General features: G+C 33.6%; 2 protein-coding genes across 2 annotated transcripts; one reads left to right on the top strand and one right to left on the bottom strand.

Annotated features, from left to right (window-relative positions):
• The first annotated feature begins 9923 nt into the window (after positions 1-9923).
• LOC129289897 (purple acid phosphatase 22-like) lies at positions 9924-13158 on the top strand. Its single transcript, XM_054926654.1, has 5 exons — positions 9924-10134; positions 10224-10515; positions 11875-12443; positions 12569-12657; positions 12776-13158. Exons 1-5 carry the CDS (start codon positions 9976-9978, stop codon positions 12987-12989), a joined length of 1323 nt encoding a protein of 440 aa, XP_054782629.1. The 5' UTR covers positions 9924-9975; the 3' UTR covers positions 12990-13158.
• A 5955-nt stretch (positions 13159-19113) lies between these two features.
• Positions 19114-20501, bottom strand: LOC129285807 (zinc finger A20 and AN1 domain-containing stress-associated protein 4-like). The gene is made up of 2 exons (XM_054921715.1): positions 20312-20501; positions 19114-20005 (listed from the first exon to the last, which is right to left on the bottom strand). The coding sequence occupies exon 2, from the start codon at positions 19891-19893 to the stop codon at positions 19393-19395; it is 501 nt and encodes a 166-aa protein (XP_054777690.1). The 5' UTR covers positions 19894-20005; positions 20312-20501; the 3' UTR covers positions 19114-19392.
• Between the last annotated feature and the right edge of the window lie 854 nt (positions 20502-21355).

Here is a 21355-nt window from a genome sequence, read left to right as displayed (position 1 = left end):
GTCTGTTTGGTTTCTATTTTTAAAAACAGTCTTTAAAAACTTGTTTAGATGAATATTTTTTAATTTAATTATTTTTAAAACTATTTTCATTTTTTATTTTTAAAAACAAAAAAATTGAATCATCTCGAAACTGTTTTTTATTTTTTATTTTTAAAATACATTATATTTAGTTGTTGATAACTATAGTTAACTCAATTAATAATTATATCATAAGTCCCTATTATTAACCGCTGATAACCATAACTATTGATAAATTTTTTAATTCAAATATTAAATTGATACAACCAAACAGATTTTTTTTTCTTAATATGAAAAACAATTCTTTAAACTGTATTACAAACAGTTTTTTAAAACAAAAAATAAGAACAAAAACTGAACAAGCCCTTTAATTTTTGAGATATATTCCTAACAGCTCATCAAGGTAGGTGTGCGCCAGACCCGTGTCTCGCAGTATTGGATGTGGCGTGGAGAAACTTCCATCCCTTTGCTTCAAACTTACACCACTTAGCTTAGTAGTTCGTTATATATATAATAAAACTGAACGAAGCATCCATGATTTAATTTCTTCTTAATTAATGTCGCAATAAACGGACACCATGTGTGGGTGTGTGGATTGTCTTTTTTGGAATTCAAAGTTGTTGCAGTTGAGCCCCAGTTAATCGATGTTGACAATCACGTAATTATTTATGAATATTACTCTAACTATGCCTGTTTAGTTGTTTTAGAGGACGAGCTCACATCATTTACTACCGACTAGAGTTAATTTGTTTATTTCAAAGCTTGATTATCGTCATTAAAAAAAAAGCAAATTAATTATTTTAGACATTATCATGTTTATTTAATTAATTTTTATTTTCTTTTCATTGCAAAAAATGTCGTTATTCTCTAGATGATTATCTAATAAAAAAGATATTTTAAATGCTCGATAATTATAGATTAAATTATACGAAGGTTGAGGAACAATGTCTTAGAAATGTAGAGAATCCATCTCCCATAAGGAACATTCAATCGTTTTCTATCTCACATGTGTCCTTTTCACTGGATCTGCTAGAGTTTAGGAGTGCTTAATTAATCGGAACCCGCAAAGTAGTTTTTCCCCTCTATGTATTTTGTCTCTATATATTTGCTCTTATTTTGATAGAGACATTATATATATACTAAACATGTACAACCAATATCTTTCATGCGTGGAGAGCGACCTGTGCACGGTTTCCCAGCATTTTGGGATTCCCCTGGCTTCAATAAATAAACCTAATTTATTATAATAATCTGGAACTAAAAGCTAGGATTTGGATCCTCTCCATATACCCAATCATATACATTCAATTAATTATTCATTTAGTTTAATGATGTGAGATTGCTAATTATGATATTAAAATAATTAAATATTCTATTCATTTAATAATTATTTTAATTTTATGATTAGCAATCTCATATCATTAAATTAAAAAATAATTAAATGGATAGATGAAATTAAGTATGAAGAGATGTATTGAGAGAGAATCTAAATCCCTAAAAGCTACCCTTGAGGAATATATTCAGAATTCCCGTCTATTTTCTTTGCAGATTATAGTTTATAAATCATTTCCAGTTGAAACTAACAAAAATATGTTTTTGTCGTAACTCCAAAATTAAAATATCATAATTATATATATATATATATATATATGTATATAGTGATATGTCAAATATATATTCTACAGAAAAACTAGTTTAAAGAGACTCACAAAGATACACCGCGCTTTGTTTAGCTTTTGGTTTCAGGATATTTTTCGCCCCAGAAAATATATAGAAACTATTATTATTTAATATCGGTGAGAATACCGAAAATATTTAATACTTTTACTCCCTCTAGCTAGTAGCGCAGTAAACCATTGCAAAAAATATCTTTCTCGTATCATAACATAAAGGTCATATATGGTAGTAAATTTGATCAGAAACTAAAGTTAACATATAGGAAGTTATTAACACAAAGACAATAGCTAGGTAACGACAATGCATATTGATCAGATGAAAGAAGTCGTGGTGATACTAATAATAATAAAGAAAATGATGGCTATAACACTAATTGTGCCAGCAAAATAAAAGGTTTTGATGCTAGAAAATAATGGCGGTCGATGAGATGATGATAACGATCACACAATATCACTAGTGAATTTAGTAATTGATACATAATGGCTATTTATCAAAGTACCAGTAATTGTTATATGTAAAGTTTCCAATTACTTAATCACAATTATCACTAGGGTGAAGGTATAATCATTAGGCTAAACCAATTATTTTACCAAGTTTAGAAATTTGTATAAATGGGATTCCAAGTTTCATATAGTTTAAAATTACTCAAAAATTATTTAACAAATTTTCAATCAGAGTAAAATATTGTTTTAGAAGCATGAAATGCCTCATAAGAGTCAAAATACTTAAAATTAGTTGAAAAACATTAAAATATGAAAAATAGAGGGACATGTCACGGCATGTGTACATGCCTCATGGTTATCTTTCTCTGTACCACATGTTGTAATGTGTAACATCCTAGAAATTGTTCCTTTGATTAATTAAGCTAATAAAGGATAAATTTATAAATTTAAGTATAAATGAGTTTGAGGATGGTTAGAGATAACTAATGGGCCTATTAGGTTTGGCTTTAGTTATTAGATTGGGTTTGAAAATAAATTAGGCCATCTGAGCTCAAAGTGAAGAGAAAAAAAATAAAATTTGACCAATTGTGCATTATATTGCAGCATAATGCATTTACGTTGCAACATAATGTCACAAATCTAACTTAAAAAGGACATCTGTGTGCGCACGAAAAATGGAGAAAAAAGAGAAGAAAGAAGGGGTTCGTGATTCTCTCTGTTAGAGCATGATTTTGTGGGTGTTTTAGAAAAATTTAGAGCTTTTAATTACTAATGTAAGCCTCTCCTACCATTTTAAGTTAAGATTTGTAGTTAGAAGATAATTTTTAGACCTTGAGAGCTTTGGGTCCAAAATTCATTAACTTAAATAGAGTTAATGAGAGTTGTTTGAGTTATCTAAACCTAGACATAGAGGGTTTTATGTCATGAGAGTGGGCTCTCAATTATGGATGAATTTGTGCATTTAAATGCCATAAATGATGGTGCTTGAAGTAAGTGGCTACTATTAATGTTGATTAAAGATTTTGCTAGTGTTAGTTAAATCCAATGAGAGTTAATAAACCTAATGTAATTATTAAAATTAATAGTTGAGAGTTTTGAGTTATTAAAGTGTTGAAATTTGAGAATTGAAAGTTAGTAATTTGTGATATTATATTGATGATGATTTTGAATTGTTGGATGATATATTTGTGATTATTTAAGTTGTGAAAAGCTAAATAAAGTTAATAGAAGTTAAGACACTCATGGAATGTGAGGTTGATCTTGTAGTTGAGAAATTTAGTTATTAAAGTATGAAATTAGATGTTGAAAGTAGTGATTTTAATTATTATTAGTCATGAATGTTAATGTAATTGTAGACTAACCTCACAGTGCGGTGAACTTGAATTTAGCTCGAAAAGCAAGTAATGATTGAGGGGTAATATTTGACCTCTCAAAGATTTGAGGTAATTAGGGAAAACATTATTTATATAGTTGTATATTAATTAAATAGTTATTGAAATTTATGATTTAAAACTTGTTTGATATGTAGAAAGTTATTGATGTAAATTTGGCAATGTGTGGTATTATACATAAAATGGCTTTTGAAAAATGAAGAGTTTTGTGCATAATGCATTTATGTAAAGCAATGATGCCATTTGACTGTGATATTATAAAAATATAATATATGTGATATATATATATATATATATATTAGTTATGGAGTTTACTGGGAGTGAGAAATTGATATCACGACATAGGGTTGTGATTTTGGTCACATTTACATAATATGTGTAGCCTGTGCCTAGTATGATCATTGGTAGGAACTCACCTAGGGAGAGGAGTAAATTAATAAATATGGTATTAGTAGCGATTGTTGGAATTGAGGGCTTACCTTGGCACTGACCATTGAAATCGGGAGGTAGCCATTGTCCTGTAGTTGATTGAAGACTATCTCACTTTTTCCTATAAGGGATTCAAACCTAATTAGTCTCCACTAGTTCATGAAGAGGCTAAATTAGGGACACGACACCCTATTATTGTTAGTATTGAGGGAAATTGGATTACACAAATGAGTGAGTTAACCCTGGTCCAGTAGCTCCTCACAAGTGAAAAGTTGAGTTAATCCGTGAAAGGTATAGCCACCGAACAGCCACCAGTTTTATGTTAGTAGTAATCAGGAGGATATAAGATTGACATATAATCATACATTTAGTTCTAGCTATATAGTTGTTAGTATTATGGTCCGGTGTGGCTAGGGGTGCATGATTGGTATTATTGCAACCCCAGGTTATACATTATTGATATATAGATTTTGTGTTTGAAGTCTAATCATATGGTTATTATTATTATAGTCTGGGCTATACTTTGTCATACATACTTTATATGTGTGTTTATTGCCAATTATATTAGTTTTTAATTGATAGGCAATTGTATAGATTAAGTAAAACTTAGTTATTGAGTGGTTGTACTCATCCCTCTATTTAACATTTTACTGGCATTAATTCTGAGCAAGATAAAGGGAAAGCAACAAAGGCTTGAAAACTCAGTTTCTTACTATAGGCCTCTCATAATTGTAGTTACATATGTATAATTAATTGATATTGCCAACTAGGATAATCATATGTTATTATTACTTATACTATTAAATAGTGAGTATTGAAAGGTATATTTTGGACCTAGTACGTGTGATATTTTTTTAATTGATATATATAAGTAAGGTTAAAATACCAGTGCAAGTATAAATTTGACATATGCATGATTGTATTAGATTATATTGAGTTTTGAAGTAAAAATGCCTCCCCCTGTTATTTCTTAAATCAAGGGATTGAGGGTTGAAATTATGAAATATGTGATATCTAATTGTTGTGGTATGTTACATAAGTTGTTCTAAATCTATTGAGTGTGGTCCAAAGGTTAATGTGGGCTTTTGGCACTTGGATTGAGTTTCGAACAACCTAGTTATGTTTTGAAAGCATAAATAAGTGAGTTTGTATTTTAGTGTTCAACTTTTGATGGAGAAATGATTTGAATATGAAACCAGTGCCATTAGCTAGAGCTCATAAAAAGCTTTCTGTAGACACATAGATCACCTCAATCAAACGTCAAATGAAGATTTGGTTCGCATCAAAATTTTGGCTAGAAAATCTGCCGTGATAGCTTGTTGCTGTTATAGATTCTGTTGTTTATAACACAATATAAACTTTTATGCTACAGCGTAATTGTGTTAGAATTAGTTTTTTTTGCTATTTTGACCCTAGTTTGATTTGATCTTACCTTGTATGCTGTCCATGCTTCCATATGCATGTTTTGGTCTGATTTTATTTTTTATATGATTTTATAGCCTTTTAAGTTTTAAAAACTTGAGATCTCATTTATAAAAATTTTATAAAATTGATAATTCATTTAGATTATCCTTATGATTACCTTGATTTTCTAGAGTTAATTGTGGATAAGTAAGGGTAATCTTACATGGTGTATTACACATATCAGACAGCATGTTGTTGTCATGTGACAGCAATTTAAGGTAACTTCAAACATATTCCATTTTTTTATCTGACGTCTGATTGAAATGATCTAGGATTCTATAAAAATTTCTTTTCATAAACAAGCTAATAGCATAGGTTTTACTTCTAAATTATGTCATCTAAGGAAGATGAACACTCAAACACATTGTCAATTCTTTTCACAATTTTCACAACTCAAGGGTGTCCAAAACCCCATATATATGCAAAAGCTATTCCTAATAGTTACAACATATTCAATGGACTTATGACTACCTATACATACCATACGTATGTAATTCCAACATACCAAATTTTTACTCCTTAACTCCTTTAATAACAAAAAATAAAAAGGGGAGGTTTTAACATTGTATAAATCATTAAATTTCAAATTCCACAATCTAACAATATTTTTTACACTTGTACTAATATTTTACCCCCATTAACACTTAATCAAACATACATACATATTCCACATCTCAAAATACATTCTAAAATCATAAACAATAGTAAGTGTAAGTGCATATAAATGTGACCTACTTGGCAATATATTATCTATTATACAAAATAAATGCAGTTATGAGGCATTACAATAGGAATACTCAAATTTGTAAGCCTCCAGAGCCTTTTTCCTTTTCACACCGAAGTTAAAGCCTGTAAAGTATTAAGAGAGAGGGTGAGTACAATCACTCAGTAACTAAAGTATACCTACCTCATGCAATTGTATATCAATTGATTTAAACCACATAAATAAAAGTTGAATACTCAAAAGTATGAGATTAAACATAACACAAATGATACTTTTACAAATAAACTCATTTTCATATTTCACATTATAAATCACAAAGTATATTATGCATATTGTCACAATACAAATAATCACATGACAATGACATGATAACTATCATGGCTTGCTACAAACATATCAACCACATGACATATCGAAGACACATATATGCATGATCAAATTCTCCTTATATCCTTCTTATTTTTTTTAACTAAAACTATGGGCTATAATATCTATCAGGGCTCCGTTTATGTGATTGGACTATTTAAGCTTATCAATTGTGAGAAGTGACCTGACCAAAGATCACTGTACTTCCTCTTAGACACGACTTTGCCTATTCCTAAATATTTGGAGTGTTGTATACCCTAGGCTAGTCTCATTGACAAACAGGTGAAGATAGTTGGGTTCAAGTCACTCAACAAATTATAGGACAGTCTCTCAACAAACAGTAAGACAAAACTAACCTTTGTGCATCGAAAGGAGGCTATAAAATACCATATGGATTTCTTACTCCTCTCCCTAGGCAAACTTTCCCCAAATGATCATGCAATGTTTTATGCTCACTCACACGTTTACATGTGCTTGTAATTCATTAAATCAAGCTTATTATTTTCAAATCACTTAATCAATTAATGCATAGGAGAATAAACAATTCTAAGTTATCACACACAATCTCCACTTTACTAAAGCACCAATTTCTTACTAACACATAATCATCACATCACATATAATACACTTCTATTCTAATATAGTTTGAAAATTATTTCAACTTCATATTTCTGGTCAAATCAATGTTAATACACTATTATATGGTCTATAGCATGCTTTCACATTCACAATGTCAATCGAATATGCAAATAAACTATTTTTACATTATAAATCAATTAACATTGGTTTTTTCCCAATTATCTCAAATCTCTAAAAAGTTAAAAGTTTAGCCCTCAATAACTTTTTCTTCCAAGCTTGCTCTTAGCCTAATATGGTTCAAGAGATGATTAATCTACAATTAATCAAACCCACAACCATTCATAGTACTGTATACATAATGTAACCTCTTTTACTCCTATCTCTAAAATACCTAAAACCTTTGTTTTTCACATTTAAGCTTACTCATTGAATATATTAATTCTCTTTAGCTCCCATTAATTTCATTAATTTTTTCTAGGGTCATTAATGTCTCAACAACCTTCATAATAAATTCAAATTTAATGCCCTTTTTTGAATGTTAATTGTTTCCAACTACCATTAATGTCTAAAACCCTAACTAGAAACATAAGAAAATGGGTTAGAAGGGAGAAAAAGGGGTTAGAAAACTTACCCTTGAGGTTTCATAGCTTAGAAACACCTTCAATCTCCTTGGAATTAAAGCCCTAGTAGAGCTCTCTTCGTCCTCTTTGTTTTTTATTTTCTTTTTTCTATTTTTTAAGTTTGATTTGTGACTTATTTTGCAAAAAGTGTGCCATGAGTTTCATGTTCTGGTGGCTCGTGCACCGTGACATGTGGCATAAAGCCATTCTCCTTTATTTTTCTTACTTTTTAATGTTTGGATGACTCGACTTCACTCTGGACTTAAATCTATAATTAAAATCACAACCCAAAACATCTGTTAGCTCTTTGTAATCACATACCACCTTAATCTTTAGCCATTTTTAGCCATCCACTAACTCCATTTAATAATTTAAACATGATCATCTTGTTAATTAACTAAAGTTTAAAATTTGAGGTGTTACATTATACAATAATTCCTATCTCACCATTATTTCAATTCTCTCATTGGGAAATTAACAATATAGAGAGTATTAACTCTTAAGCATGCATGTTTAACAAAAAAAAAACTCTTAAGCACGTAAACCCCAAACCCTATTAGCATGCCAGATATATATGGCATAAGGAACAACTTTTATTATTCCATACTACCTCCATATAAAAATATAAGACATTTTAATAAAAATAAGGTCTTATTAGTGATGCTTTTCTAATGTTACTCTTTCCATATAATCTATTTCTTTAATATTCTTTTATTAATGGAGTATTAAATTAGGTATTTTTAAAAATTTATATTTTTGTATTGAAAAAATAATTAAGGTTGTAAAGTATATGTGTAATTTTGTTTAAAAGTGTCTTATAATTTATGATAAAAAATTTTTTTTTGGCCTGATATATTTTATAAGCAATACCTTATTCCACGTTGAACGCGTCCCGGCTCAAATAAATCCTTAGATTCTCATAAATGGATAGGACCATTTATAATTAATTAGCCAGTCCCACAGTTACATATCTTTTGTATATTATTTGATTTGATATTTGACTTGGTCAAACTTTTGTATTTGATATTAAATACTCAGTTTATTATTTGCAATTTTTTTGTATCTAAGCATATTCCCTTAGATGCGTGGTTATATGAATAATTTAGCCTATATTGAAATCCCAAGCCATCTACTTTTTTTAATAAAAATTCTAATTAACGTGCCCTTGACCTTGAACATCAGCTAATGACCTGGCAACGCCTAACTTGAGATTTCACTATCATTCAGCCGCGTTCACCACAGAAAAGGATTGGTCAGTACCAGAAAAAACCATCATATAAGGAACCACATTTCTATAATTTAGAAGAAAATATTCTAATCTTTAAGATTATTAACCGCTGTTAACATAAATACTGCGACTTCCGGGTTCTAAAGGTTACTTTCCAATAAAAATAAGATATAGAGAGAGGTCAACTGCACTTTCTAGCAAATCCGAGCACCGTCCAAACATGATCGATTAATGCTAACTCCTCTGGAAACATCATATCTCAGAGGTTTCTCTTGCTCCACATGATCTTGTTTAACGCGAAGTTAACCATTAATAATATGAAATGCTCTAGTTTTTATTTATCGTTGCCGAGAAATAAAGCAAAATTATCGTCGACGTGCCTATCTAATGATCGAGGATTATTTAATTTGAACCAAGGTTTTTGTTCTTTCGTTCAAATAGCCGCACGCTGAAGTCCCTCTAATTTCCTGCGTGCGTGCGTGTGTGAGAGAGAGAGGGGGAAAGGGTACTCTCCTTTTCTTTCTCTTCATTTCCCCCGTCTCCATCCTTGATATTATTTTATTAAATAGTTTTTTTAAAAAGGGTGGAGATGGGGGAAGTGAAGAGAAAAGAAGAGAAAAGAAAAGGAAAGTCCCTCTTGGGGGGGGGGGAGAGCATGAAAAGCAGTAACTCGTCAAATATCTAAGTAAATTCACAAGGCTTCTCTGATACGCACCACGTAGGATCATCTGAACCAAAGCAATACACCATTATTCGCATATGGATATTGTTGATGTCCAAGTTGATAGATATCATGATTATGAAATCCAAAAATATTTTTCAGACGAACTTGATTACTTGACGCCACAATACACTATACATGACCCTGTCTTAAATGTTAATTAATTATGGCAAAATTATCTTTAAATAGACTCCCGTCCAGCCTTCCTTGCTGTCTTTATACATAAACACATAAGATAAAGCTCATTAAAAACGTACACCCTGTTCATCAGAAAGCTTGTTATAAGGCAGTGCCATTGAAACCAAAGAAAAAAAAATGGGCATACACACGTTACCAATTTTCCTTCTCCTTCAAATCCTATGTTTCCTGCTGTTCCCTCGGCCCCTACAATCACAAGGCAATAATTTTTCCCGTCAGCCTGCGGCCCCACTAATCTTAACTCATAATGAGCGCTCCGACTCCGATCCTCAGCAGGTTCTCTATATAATCTTCAAGTCTTCGAGTTAAGGAATCATCATTCATCAATCATTGTTTGTTCAGTCTCCTTAGTTAAACTCATACAGGTGCATATTTCGCTGGCGGGGAAGGACCATATGAGAGTGTCGTGGATTACAGAAGACGAGCACGTGCAATCCATAGTCGAATATGGAACGGAGGCCGGAAAATACAGTGCGAAGGCCACTGGAGAGCAAACTCGGTACCGATACTTCCTCTACCGGTCCGGCACCATACACCATGTCAGAATAGGGCCTCTCCGTCCGAGCACCGCTTACTTCTACAGATGTGGAGGTTCCGGGCCCGAATTTTCCTTCAAGATGCCTCCAGCGAAGTTGCCCATCGAATTTGTTGTTGTCGGTAAGTTGCAATTCCCTCTGCCTGCGCTTTTGTCTATCAGCTTGGTTTCAATTACGTCGTTTACAACTTTATCGTCGGGGGAGTTACGGTCTGTGCCGGAGTTTCATACATTAGGGCATCATGCAAACAAATAGATGACACAGGAAATTTATATGTAATTAAATTTAGTAAAAGTACGTTCAGATAATATAACTGTTAAAGTTGACAAAAATATGTCCCACATGTGGTGTGCACGTAATCTTGAGGTTACCCAACCAGTCCTTAGAAATATACAGTGTTTGTTATGCTTTTAAGCCAAACGCCACGGGCGTCAGGAATCTTTTTTGTCGGTTGGGAATAAAAGAAACCATATTCTTTGCGATCGTGGGTTTGATTTATAGCTCAAAAGTCAGCACTTTTCGTTGGCCAACCATTTCAGGGTTGACAACTGGATGAGAATCTATACAGATCCAGTTCCAACTCCTGCCCACCTCCCTCCCGCTTTGCTGTACTTGTTATATATTTTTTCCCCTCACACACATTTTAAAAAATTTATTTACTTTTATTTATAAATTATTATATAAATTCTTAAATCATATTTTAAAATATTTTTATAATTACCTTATGAGAAAGAGAAAGTAATATGATATTATTTTTTAAATTTGTTATATAGAATTATATTTAAAATTCTATACGTACTATATTTATTTTACACACTTTTATTCTTTGTATTTTTTTTAATTTGATATTGACGAGATTGATGAAAATAACTCATAAAAAAGACTGGAAGAGTAATGAATAACATATTACATCAAGTGTTGACGGATTATAATAGATGCATGGTAAATATCTTTATCTCACAAGACTAGACTTGAATCGTAGTTAGTTACAATAAACCTAACAATAATTAAACAAATATTTATTATATTGGACTAGCATGCATGTGATGCATACAGGGAGATAGCAAAACGTCTAGTATCGCATCTTTAGGTGAAGCGGTCGGTTATGGGTTTATGGAATCAACAAAATCACGAGTGGGTGAATGCTGTGCATAGAGTAAATTAAATAGAAGGCCATTCCGAACTAGAAAGTTAAGTATCAATTAATTATAAGGAAGTAGGCAAATTAAAGATGGATATGATGTAGAGCTGCGTTTAGTATGAGCAGAAAAGTGAGGGGACCGAGGGGTCTTTTTTTTTCATGGTTTAAAATTAAGGGCGGCCACGAGAATTCATCCCTTCGAGAAACTTACAAACAAGTATGGCCCATAAAAATTCTCTTCGTCGTGGACCAAAGGCCCATTGCCTGTGCATAGGCTTTTGCCCCATATGTTAATTACAGACGTAAATTACTAAATTATTGGGCTTTTTTGACGTGCAGGGGACTTGGGACAAACAAGATGGACAAGATCGACCTTAGAACACGCAGAAAGCAAGGACTACGACGTGTTTTTGTTGCCTGGAGACCTGTCGTACGCGGATACCCTCCAATCCTTGTGGGACTCCTTCGGTCGTTTGGTAGAGCCCAGCGCCAGCCGAAGGCCCTGGATGGTCACTAACGGCAACCACGAGATCGAGTCCATTCCAATCATCTTCCCCGATCGCTTCAAGGCCTACAACGCTCGCTGGCTCATGCCCCACCACGAGTCTGCCTCTTCCTCCAACCTATATTACTCTTTTGAAGTTGCCTCCACCCACGTCATCATGTTGGGTTCTTACACCGATTTCCATGGTGGTTCTGACCAGTACGAGTGGCTCCGATCTGATCTCGCACGCATTGACAGGCGAAACACCCCTTGGGTTATTGTGCTCGTGCATGCCCCCTGGTACAATACCAACGAGGCTCATCAAGGCGAAGGTGAAACCATGAGAAGAGCCATGGAAGAGCTGCTTTATAACGCTCGAGTAGACTTGGTTTTCTCTGGTCATGTTCATGCCTACGAACGCTTTGTATGTCACTTCTCATTTATCTCTCTCTTCTCTCGCCCAAGTTTCATTCAGATTTAGCTCAATTATATACATCTCTCCCGAAAAAAACACAATTCGATTACTGTTTATGTTTGGGTGAATTACAGTCTCGAATATACGACGACAGGGCTGATTCATGCGGTCCGATGTACGTGACAATCGGGGACGGAGGGAACCGCGAGGGACTTGCGTTAAAGTGAGCTGACTCTATACATATACTGACTTTTGGTCTAGTTAAGAAAGTAACTGTGGTGGTTCCATAGTTTTTGGAGTTTAATTGGGTGTATATATGTTTGTGGACGTGGACAACATAGGTTTAAAAATCCTGGGAGCCCCTTGTCAGTGTTTCGAGAGTCAAGTTTCGGTCATGGAAGGCTGATAATAGTGAATGAAACACATGCTAGCTGGGCATGGCACCGAAACAATGACGCTGATGCGGTGGTGGCTGACCATGTTTGGATAAGTAGTCTGAGAAGCACCAAAGCATGCTGGGACGACCCATCATTCGCTCCTCGTGATGAGCTTTGATAACTTGGGATGGGTGGTAAAGCGTATTTACTTGCTATAGAATTTGTTCACTAATTAATATGTCCTTTCCTTTATCATCATATCGGTATCAGTTACTATCTACGACGAAAAATTGTTCACGCTTGACCAAGAGTTCTGATTCTGAATGATCCACCGTATGACCGTACCATTTTTCTGCATTAGTTACGATGGAGAACGGGCTCGTTACGAAGTTTTGGCTATAAATATTACTCTCCCTCCACTTATTTCATAAGATTTTTTAAAAAAATTAGGAATATAAAAAATTAATTAAATATATTTTGAAATCTTAAATTCTAAAAAAATCATTTTGAAAATACCCTTTATTTAACAAGAAAGAGGGAGAACAAATGCTTAACAATTGAAATAATAAAGAGTAAAGTTAAACTATTCTTTTAATCATTTAACTTTATACAAAGTTTTATTTTGATTTTTTAATTTTATAAAATGTCTTTTTGATCCTTCATTAGTTTTATCAACAAAAAAATTCATATACCAAACTTTTAGATATTAACAAAACATTATTAAATATTGGCATATTAAATTTAATTATTTAAAATAATCATAATTAGCATTAAAAAATAATTATTTAAAACTAACAGTGTCAACATTAAATAACAGAAAAGATAATTTATTAAATTAAAAAATTAAAATGAAATATTATATAGAGCTAGATAACTAAAAGTATACTTTAATCTATCTAAAGAGTAATTTTGAAATGATCATTATTTTTGTCAAGGTATTTTTTACTGGCCAACATTAATTTATTTTTGAAAATATATAAAATGAAGCGGAGGAAATGATATTATTCTTGTTGTTGTTGTTGTTATGCCGTCTGGTTATCACTGACTTGAGTGAACTCGATTTACTACGTGAAGTTGTTGTGCGGGTAGACGAATCGGCGGTGAAAATATTTAGTCAAGGGAAATATGGAAAACTTAAAATAAGTTCCATATCTTCCACGGGACAGTGAGTCATGTGGTTGCTCCGGCTGGGGTAATACAGATTACAGAACCAAGTTTTATCAGACTAAAATACAAAGTCCTGCTTTGGTTTCACAATTCCCGTGGGCGATCCACTAAACTGCGACCCATGAAAAGATGAAAAGGAGGGTTGCAGTTGTTCCTTTTCCCTTTTAGTTCGGCTTTGGCGATAATTCCAGGTCACTCCTCAGTTGGAAACGAAAATTCGCATGTTTCTCACACGTGTGTATCCATGTGTTAAGCATGGTCGGTGCAATGACAACCTTCATGGTTATAAAGTTAAAAGACATTCACAACGATTGGTTATTCTAGCCGCAACGCTACCTTTCCCAAAAGAAATTTTGGTTTGAACCTGACATCAACAGTATGTATGTACGAATACGTGTGTCTATGTTTTTTTTTTAATAGAAAAGGATTAGGTTATAAGTAAAAAATTTTTATAAAATTATGACATTTTTCAATTTTTCATGTTTATTAAACATTTTGATATTTTCTATAAGTAATTAATATGTTTTAATATTGGCATTGATGAGTGTTTATGTTGAATTAGTCAAGGTCGTTAGTGTTGATCACCTAGTAAATCAGTGACCCTAAAATTTATATAAATGGCATCATATTGTATTGAATGTTACTCCCTCGTTATTTTACTCCATAGTTTGAAGCTGGTTCAACACCCTTCAAGAAAAGAATATATACTTTCTCTAATCCTTATATTGTAAGGCATGATTAGCTACCCATTGAAACTAATGAGAAATAGTTAAATCATTAATTTTATCTCAAAGTATAATAGACTTTTAGTTTTACTCTTATTTAAATAATATTTTTAAAATTTACATTACAATATCATTATCTCTCATGGTTAGTCAATTTAAATACGAGCACAGTTGAAAAAACATTATTCATACAATATCAATTGTCTTATATTAAAGATAAAAAAATTTAAAAGATGTTCTATAATAAGAATCACAGGGAGCATTGTTTTCTTTGCTAATCACCCTAAAAGGAATTGAACTCAAGCACACATACACCAAACCTCAAATCGAAACACAAAGAGATTGGCGTAATGAGAGAGAGAGAGAATTGATGTCCCGAAAATCGTGTGTATTTATGGAAGTCAAAATATTTTGGGAGAAAAACCTCAATAGATATATTCCTATATTCTATTTGCTATTGATGCCAAAAAAATGGAGAACAATTCGAGGGAGATAGAGAACAAAAATTGAAAGGAATGGTCACTTAATTGGTCATTCAATTTGTTTGGGTTGGGAGATGAGATATGAGTTTGAGGTAGTGGCAACTCTAGTGATATTGATTTGGTGAGCTTAGAGAGATCATCTTTAAAGATCTAGCTCTGATTCAGGTCTAAAGAGGATGGTCGAATATGTAAGGTGAAGCTTACATCATATTGTAGTCACTCCCTCAATTCCTAAACCACACAGCCATGGTTACCCTCGCCTACCGCTCTATCTTCTCTTCTTGGGCTATTGCTATTGACGAGTTCACTTCCTTTGGCTATCATCTAGCTCACGGCCTCTCTCACCTAGAAGTTGTCATCCCTTGGAAATATAATTTGGACGAAGAAGACCAAAAACAAAGCTTGTTTGCCACCTGGCAAAGCCAGGTGTTGTGCCATCACATTCAATTTTAGTCAAATGTTGGCAAAGGGTAACATTGATATACTTTTTAGATTTTTAGGAGCACATTGCTTCTTTTAAAAGGTATAGGTGTTAAGTACTTGTTTGAAAAAAGTTTTCAAACATTTTTACCTTATTCCCATCTTAATCGACATGGCATCAGGCATGAGAGCTGAGTTCAAAGAAAAAATTAGAATTACAATTCTTATCACTCTCGTGTTAGGAAATTTTTCTTGTAGCTTCGCATGGTGTCTTGAAACCATCACTGCATGGGAAGCAAAAATAGCATCATGAACACTATTTAGTAACATGCTGATGCAATTTAAAAGGAACTCATGTTAATTTGGCTAAGAAAGATATATCGTTTATTGAAAGAGTGCCTCGTATATTTGTTCAGGGCACACAAGATTAGTTTGCCCATAGTTAGGGTGAATCTTCTACTGTCCAATGTTTCCCCCAATCACACAAGGGGAAGCGTTCCTTAGCGTGGCATTTCCATATTGGAAGCCTAATCCAAACAGTTTCAAAGAGTTGTTCCAGTTAATCCTTTCGTTGAGAAAGCCTGCACATGGTTATGTCAAATAGACTACTTAGTAAGGGTGTTCAAAACCGATCCAAACCGAAAGGACCGATCCAAACCAATCCAAACCGACAAAAACCGATCAAAACTGAACAACAATCAAGTCTGCTTCGGTTCTTATGATAAAAAAACCGATTGGTTCGGTTTAAGTTTAGTTTTGAGTACTAAAAACCGAACCAAACTTGATTAAAAAAATTCTATTTATTTATTTGTAAAATATATAACCATTTATCTACAAGAAGCATTTTGTTTTAAATTTTTTATAGTAATAAATAAACATTTTTAAAATACTTGAATGAAAATGCATAATATTAAGTAATTATAATAATCATGCTATGATCATCATTTAATTATTTACAACCTAAAAGCCTCAGCATTCAATTTATCTACAAGAAACATTTTGTTTTGAATTTTGTATAATAAATTTTTCATTATTTATTAAAATATAGATATATAGATAAACATTTTCAAAGGATTTTAATGAAAATACATAATATTAAATAATTTTAATCTTAAAAACTTATATCAATTTTTATGATTAATTATTGTTATCACATTGAAATTTTATTTTATTTTTATACCTCTATTTATGAAAAAAAGGAGTCAAAAAAAATTAAATTTAATTTTAGTATATAGCAACATTATGAAGATGGACAAAAGGAAAAAAAAAATTAAACAAGTGCATTAAAACTTGATCAAGACCTTAACCAAACCAAACTAAACCAAAAATAAAATCGAACCAAACCGAATTTCATAAAAACTAATCAGGTTTCAATTATCAGTAAACTGAATGGTTTGGTTCGGTTTGGTTTTTGCCCAAAACCAACTCAAACCGAACCTATGAACACCCCTACTATTTAGTACTGTGCATTGAGGGTGAAAAGTTCTATAGCTGATTCTTGGTTTCACCCAAGCACAAAAATTCAATGAATTTGTGTGTAGTGTGACGTGAACATTCAATGCATATCGTTTGGGTTGATGGGGTCAGGATAGTTTCAAATGCTGGCAAACAATTCCACAAGATTAAAACATTTACACAAATCTCTCCTTAAGGATCCGAATCTACCATAATAAGTTTTAGAGAATGGACATGTGTGCCAGCTCCATTTATTTCTCGCTCCAGGTGGAGCACAATAGAGGGCCTTGTGGTGATTGTGGGGGAGGGAATGAAGCTATTTGTGTTGAGTTTGGGGCGGGCATGAAAGACATGCAAAGAATGTAAGCATCATAAGCCATCACTTAGGCCTTGTTGTTATCCAAGTATGACATGCAAGGTTTGGAATAAAAAAAATCAAGGATAGCATGCCATTTTTTAGCTGGTGATGAGCAATATTTGAACCCCACTACTTGTTTGCTACGCAGTACCTTGTCATCTGTTGAATTGATTAATGCAGGTTTTGTATTTTATGTTGAACAACAAATACCAGGCGTGTCAGAGACGCTGAGTTTCAATTCATAACAAAAGGATCCCGAGCTCCCTTATCACAGTTTACTCGGATGTAAAAACATACAAGGCTTTGATAGAACAAGTGTTCGATTATTATTGAAATTTGAAAAGATTATAGACCTAAAATTAAAAACTAAAAATAGCTAACAAATGTAAAATTGTGAGTTTTTGGTTGAGTGTTGACTAATTTTTTTTGCATTTTCTTCTTCTATTTATAGTGTCAAAGTAGCAGTAGCTTCTTCCTTGAAACTTAGCACATTTTGTCGAAGAATTAGGGATCTCATGAAACTCATGGCATAGTCTTTATTCTATACTTTTCATTTTGGTAATCAGCCCGTTTCATCGAGATACTTAGGCGTAGATTTCGACATTACTTAAGATTATGTTTTCATGCTAACGGTCCAATATTTGTAATTGAATAGATTTTGACATGTTTACTTATTGTGGCCTTTATTGAGCCTTAGAGTCGACCCTTTTTATTTATACTGGGCCTGACGATTCAATTACTCAGCCCAACCAGCCATGTGACCTATTCAAGCGACGTTTCATATTTAACCCAAACATTTGGTTAATGTTCTTTCCCCTTTAATATTTTAGCAATTCAAAATTAATGCAATTTTCATATTTATTTGTAGCTACGTTATGCCATTAGATAAAGATGAACATAAAAAGAGTGCATGATTTCTAATGATTTAATTGATTTCTTGAAATAAAAAGTTAGTTAAAGATAATTTATAATTTTAAATAAAGGTAGCATGCATTTAAAACAGAGTGCAAATGGTATTAATCACATTCATCTCCCTTCCAGCGTTAACGTATTTTCCCGTATTCAGAATTTTATTTAGTTCGGATTCCGATCCTTTCTTGTTCATTGTTTCATTCGAGGTGGAGCGCATAGAGCAAGAAATCGGCAGCTCATAGACTGCAGGTCATAATTCTAAATTCTCCGTTGATGGACCTACTTATTTTTAGTAATTTTCACGAGTGGGAAATGAATCCATTTTATTAGTATAAAAATGATCGATATGTAATCACTGTTCTTTTTTTTTTTCTGGCTATCATTGATGTTTAAATTTTACAAATTGTATGGTTATTGGATATAACAATGAATTATTCAGAATTAAATATGCTCAAAATTGACATATTCAACACTTCTCAAATTAATTTCAAGAATGTTCGACAAAAAATGATTTTAAAAGTAATAATTATATACTTATATTGTCTACCCATCCTAATAAAATACTCCTATTATATTATAATCTTAAAAAATCTGAAAAGATTATTTGCTTTTTTTCCTATAAAAAAACAATTTTGGGGAATTAAAAAGAGCACGGTTTCAAGCAAACATGACGCTGGCTTTCATTTCACGTTTATTTATAATGTAAAATCAACAGATACGCTTCTCCCGAATGATTAAGGCCCACATGCCTCTCAATTCAACCACAAATAAGATTCCTTTAAAGTGGGTGGGCCTGTAATGGTAAGTAGCTCTCGGAAAGCTTTCACAAAAGGATGATTCTATTTAGCTTTTTACAAATAGGAAAGCCAAATTACATGACTTACTCAATTCAATCTTTCATTCAAGACGATAAGATAAAAGCCAATTTCATCTTAAATTTCCTAAATTTTTAGTACATGTGATCAAGCGTCGCACAATGGGTATCAGATTAAAACGATGGACGGCCTCTCTCAAATCTCTTCTTTGAACCATGCGGTCCAACTCGGCAACTAACGGCTCAGATTAAATCTTGTGCAGCTTCTCAGCGATGACGACAGGATTCGCTCGACTTATTTCCTCTCGGCCCACCACCTTGAAATCGAAGCTACACCCGTGCTTCTCCGCATACCTGTGGACGCCACAAAACGTGATCCCGCACTTGCACTTGAACCCGGTCAACCCGACCCTTTTGCGACACGTCGCGCATCGGTTTGGTTGTGCCACCGTGCCAACTTCTACGGCGGCTGCCGGCGCCGAGATCAACGCGTCCACCGCAACATCCGGCGCTTTCGATGCCTGCGCAGGAGGGAGGGCCTCCGTGGCCAGCGAAGGCGCAGGGGCGGATGACGATGAGAGAGCGGTTTCGATGGTTGCTTTCGTAGAGGCTTGCTGCTGTTCCTTGAGACAGAAATCTCTGTAGCATTTGGAACAGAGATTCATGGTGGCCGGACTTCCGAAAAAGCCACAGTTGTTAGCGCAAAGCCGGTGGCCTTCGGGTGTTTGGCATCGGTGCTCTTCCGCCATACTGTTTCACGCGCGTGTCCGGATATGAGATTGCGGGCTTATCTTCTTACAATCAGAAAGAAACAAGAGTTTTGCTTGAAATTCTGCGATTCAGAATCCACCAAGCTTTGACCTGCCGAAATTTTTAGGGGAAAAGGAAACGTGAGGATGGAAACTGAAAAAATCTGTTTGGATTCGTAGAAAATTAAGGAATAATTGGAAAACAAAATCTTTTCACAGCAATTGAAGGTTGTTACCAATCTCTGTGCAGAAAGGGTGAAAGAAAACAGATTGAAAACGGTTTACGTTTCGCGGTCTATCGACGATTCAGCGGAAACCAAACAAAAAGAGTCTAAAATAGGCGAGAGATGCTTAATTAAACAAGGAGGAGGAACAGATAAAGAAACAAAATTGGAGAAGAAAGGAAAGAAAATAGTACCTGATTGATACGGAGGAATAGGAAGATGGCAGAGCAGAGAGTGTAGTTGAGGGGTGAGATGCAAGAGGAGGAGGGAGGAGCGGGAGGAGATAAGAACCCCAAGAAATGAGAAGATATTGAATCTTAACGAGGAAGATTATGAAGGGTCAGACGCCAGATGAGAGAGAAAAAGGAAGAAACGCGAAATCGGGGAAAAAATCAACAATAATCATTTTCAGCAGGTAGTAAGTATTAAGGATAAATAATAATAACTAATGAGGATAAAATATGTGGATCAATTAACGATTGAAAATTGGTAGTAAGAGATGGGGAGGACAGCCTGGCCGCGATTGCGAAGTGCGCATTTATTTGTTTAACTTTTAATTTTAAAATGCCTGTCATCCCATGCGATAAAAGGACACGGGAAATTCATGCACCATTAACATTTTTTAAATAAAATATAATGCTATGGGGGATGAACCGTGAACGTACGGGAAATTAAACACGGTGAAAGATACACATTTTCAACAACCGGAAGAAACAGCAGGTGTGGATATAGAAAATAAAGAGCAATAGAGACATAAAGGAATTATGGAATAAAAATATCTGTTTAATATGCTTTTGAAATGACCAGAATATATTTTCACTAATCTGTTTAGCATGTACGAAATTAAGTAGCCAAGGAAAACGAGAAAATCGAAAAACAAAAATATCTGAGAAGGAAGCCGACTTGTCGAGCAAAGAGTCACAATGTCTCATTGCTTGTTCTGCATCGAACTAGTCGCTAGAAATGACGGGGCAACGAAATCTTTCATCTTCTATTTTTATTGGGTCGCCAAAGTTGACCAAAAATGTCGACCACGTTGGCGCAAGTTGATTGAGGCATGAGGCGTGCGCACAAGTTCCCCCCCCCCCCCAAAAAAAAAAAAAAAAACCCTAGAGGTGTATGTAATTGAAACAATGCGCATCTAAAAGTGCGAAGAAACAACGAGTGACGTGTTTAAACATACATGCATCTCTGCTTTGACGAGCAACTAGAATATCAAAATAGAATGTTATTTATAA

The sequence above is a fragment of the Prosopis cineraria genome, unplaced genomic scaffold, assembly GCF_029017545.1.
Source record: "Prosopis cineraria cultivar Desert tree isolate PC_DT_omini unplaced genomic scaffold, ASM2901754v1 PC1, whole genome shotgun sequence".
Taxonomy (NCBI): Eukaryota; Viridiplantae; Streptophyta; class Magnoliopsida; order Fabales; family Fabaceae; genus Prosopis; species Prosopis cineraria.
The sequence above is the reverse complement of the archived record's forward strand: the minus strand, read 5'-3'. Positions and strand labels throughout refer to the sequence as shown.

What these genes read in the sequence shown, in the direction of transcription:
- LOC129285807 (XM_054921715.1), bottom strand. Translation starts at nt 19,893, where the DNA reads ATGGCGGAAGAGCACCGATGCCAAACACCCGAAGGCCACCGGCTTTGC.
- LOC129289897 (XM_054926654.1), top strand. Translation starts at nt 9,976, where the DNA reads ATGGGCATACACACGTTACCAATTTTCCTTCTCCTTCAAATCCTATGT. An exon ending in CCGACTCCGATCCTCAGCAG is followed by an intron (nt 10,135 to 10,223) that starts GTTCTCTATATA and finishes AAACTCATACAG; the next exon opens with GTGCATATTTCGCTGGCGGG. An exon ending in CGCGAGGGACTTGCGTTAAA is followed by an intron (nt 12,658 to 12,775) that starts GTGAGCTGACTC and finishes TGGACAACATAG; the next exon opens with GTTTAAAAATCCTGGGAGCC.